The sequence below is a fragment of the Gavialis gangeticus genome, unplaced genomic scaffold, assembly GCF_001723915.1.
Source record: "Gavialis gangeticus isolate Ggan-Ray unplaced genomic scaffold, GavGan_comp1, whole genome shotgun sequence".
NCBI lineage: Eukaryota > Metazoa > Chordata > Crocodylia > Gavialidae > Gavialis > Gavialis gangeticus.
In genome coordinates, this window is record NW_017729031.1 from 56,959,061 (window position 1) to 56,961,411 (window position 2,351).

At 51.7% G+C, this 2,351-nt stretch overlaps 1 protein-coding gene across 1 annotated transcript in view; it reads left to right on the forward strand.

The window, feature by feature from the left end:
• SP9 (Sp9 transcription factor) overlaps positions 1–2,165 on the forward strand; it is a 9,625-nt gene extending 7,460 nt beyond the window's left edge. The window contains exon 3 of the mRNA XM_019522855.1: positions 2,088–2,165. Coding sequence (XP_019378400.1) covers positions 2,088–2,165 — 78 coding nt within the window. The remainder of the gene's footprint in view (positions 1–2,087) is intronic.
• The last annotated feature ends 186 nt before the right edge of the window (positions 2,166–2,351 follow it).

Consider the following 2,351-nt stretch of genomic DNA (forward strand, 5'->3'; position numbering starts at 1 on the left):
TTTTTCTACCCCCCCCCTTTTTCTTTTCCAATTTCCGATGCACTTTGTGAAGTCCGTATATATGTAAGAGATATTTAAAATGTTGAGTTAACATTTCGCTCAGACACACGTAAGTTAAGGTCATTTAAAAAGAAATTTAAAAAAATGCGTTTATCTGTATGGAAAAAAATCTCGCCATAATATTTTCATTTTGGTATTATTAAAGGACTCTGAACGACGCTGCCGGGTTTTGTTCTCTGTCTCTGCCTTGCCCAGCCACCCTCCCCGGGTCGGCTCCTTCCCCTCCTCCCCTCGCGGGGACTAAAAGACAAATGCTGAATTGCAGGGATCCAAGTGAATCAAACAGCCTCGCGGGGCACAGTGAAACTGCCCAGCGCTGCGCTTCCTCATTTCCAGCCCCCCGAAATTTCTGCTCTGAGCTCGGTTCCAAAGCAGGGGAAAAAACCCCCCCCCAAAGCCTCGAGCCGGACTTTCAAGCCGTTCAAAGCCTGTTTGGAAAATGCTCCCGAACGGGGAGAAACCAGCCCGCGCCAAGGAGCGATTTATTTTATCATGGGGGGGAAGGGGGGCTCTCCGGAGCACCGCAAGGCTTCCCAGGCTGGGAGGTGATCTCCGGGGGATAAACCGCTCGAGTCAATACTCCGGAAAAGACATTTCATGCCTAAATGAAAATCTTGTTAAATGTTATTAATTTTGACTTAGAGCACATAGCAGCCCCCTGTGCCTTGTATTCCCTTATTAGGGATTCATGTCTTATCAAATATCTAATTAATCTCCTAGACATCATTTGTTCTGGCCAACTTTATCTCAGCTGGTCCGCGGGGAAAACTCCGAATATTCTCGGTGACAAAGCTCCCTTGAAGATCCTTTTAATTGTCTAAATTAACTGCACCGAATTTGCATGTCAAACGGTAAAGGGCAACCTGAGATAAAATGTAAACGTTTTAAAAGCCCCAAACTAAGCACTTGATTTGATAACTAGGCTTTTTAATGTTATGGAAGACAACTGCTCCTTTCCTTTTCAAAGACAGTTGATCTATGCAAATAGTGAATTGGAAATGCTTATGTCCCCATGCAGTCAAATGGTCCTTGCATGTTATTTGAATATCAGTGGCTCTGCTATTGAAAAGGTTCAAGGATGCTCTCTGACTTCTTTGTGATTACTCAGTGCAGCGTCTTATTCTGAAGAAAAAAACCCTCAGGAATAATTAAAGGCTGGGCTAAGGCCTGGGAACACATTTGGGACAGGAATCTCATTTAGACAGGCTCTTTCAAAATAAGGCACAGTTAAATTGACCAGAAGGCAATTATTGAAATGAAAATTATTTTCACTCCCTTTGTCTCCTGACCACCAACTTAAGAGCCACAGTATTTTTTTTTAAAGAAAATTGTTAAATGAGATAATTGCGCCATTAAAAAAAACAACAACACGGCGTGGGGGGATGGGAGGGAGAAGAAAAGTTAATTTAGTCTGTAGGTGCGGAGTGGAGAAATAGAAATCTTAACCCCCACGAATTAGAGAATGCAAACAAACGCCGGCGCGGGGGCTGCGGCGCAAAAAGGCTGGATGCAGCTGCCGCGGGGATGAATGCGGGGCTGAAGTTTCCCCGGGCAGCGTGGGGCGAGCGGTCGTTTGGAGGGGACGGAACCGAGCGGCGGAGCAACCCCGTTACCTTGCAGCCCAGGAGCCGGCCCGGAGCTTTCCCGGTCATCCGAGAGCACCGCTCCATTCTCTCCTTCCCCCTTTTTAACCGGGTCAGAGGGAGGCCGATCTCCCCGGAGCAGGTGCTGGGCGCCGGGCGGAGATGGCTCTCCCGGGGCAGGGGAGGAGAGGAGACAATGGAGCCGGCGAGGATGACATGGTCGGGCAGAGGTAACAGGCAGCGCCGGCTGCGGGCTGCCGCCCCGGCAGCGGTGGGTCCCTAAGGAATGCGCGCTCCCCGGGTGCCGGGCAGGAGGCAGCTTTGTTTCCCCTCCATAATAAAACAGATCAAAGGGAAGCAGCCAGGTCCGGTCTCTGGCGGGCCGGGGTTACAGGTCTCAGCTCAGTGATCAAGGACCTCTTTGCATTGCTTTTGCCCCTTCAGGTCAGAAAACGTCCATCACTTCCCGGCTCCCCAGAGCGGAGGCAGGAGCAGCTCCGGTTCGTTTACCCAGGAAAATAGAGGACGCGGAGCCTTCCCGGCCAAACAAGGAGGCTCCTCTCCTCTCCTCGCCTCGCCTCGCCTCTCCGCGGCGCAAGGAGCTTTCTGGACAGAGCGCGAGAGCCGGGCAACCTCGCGGCGCGGGGGCCAGGCCCGAGCGGGGCCCCCACGCGGGAGCGCAGCCCCGGGCTGCAGCCGAGGCGCGGG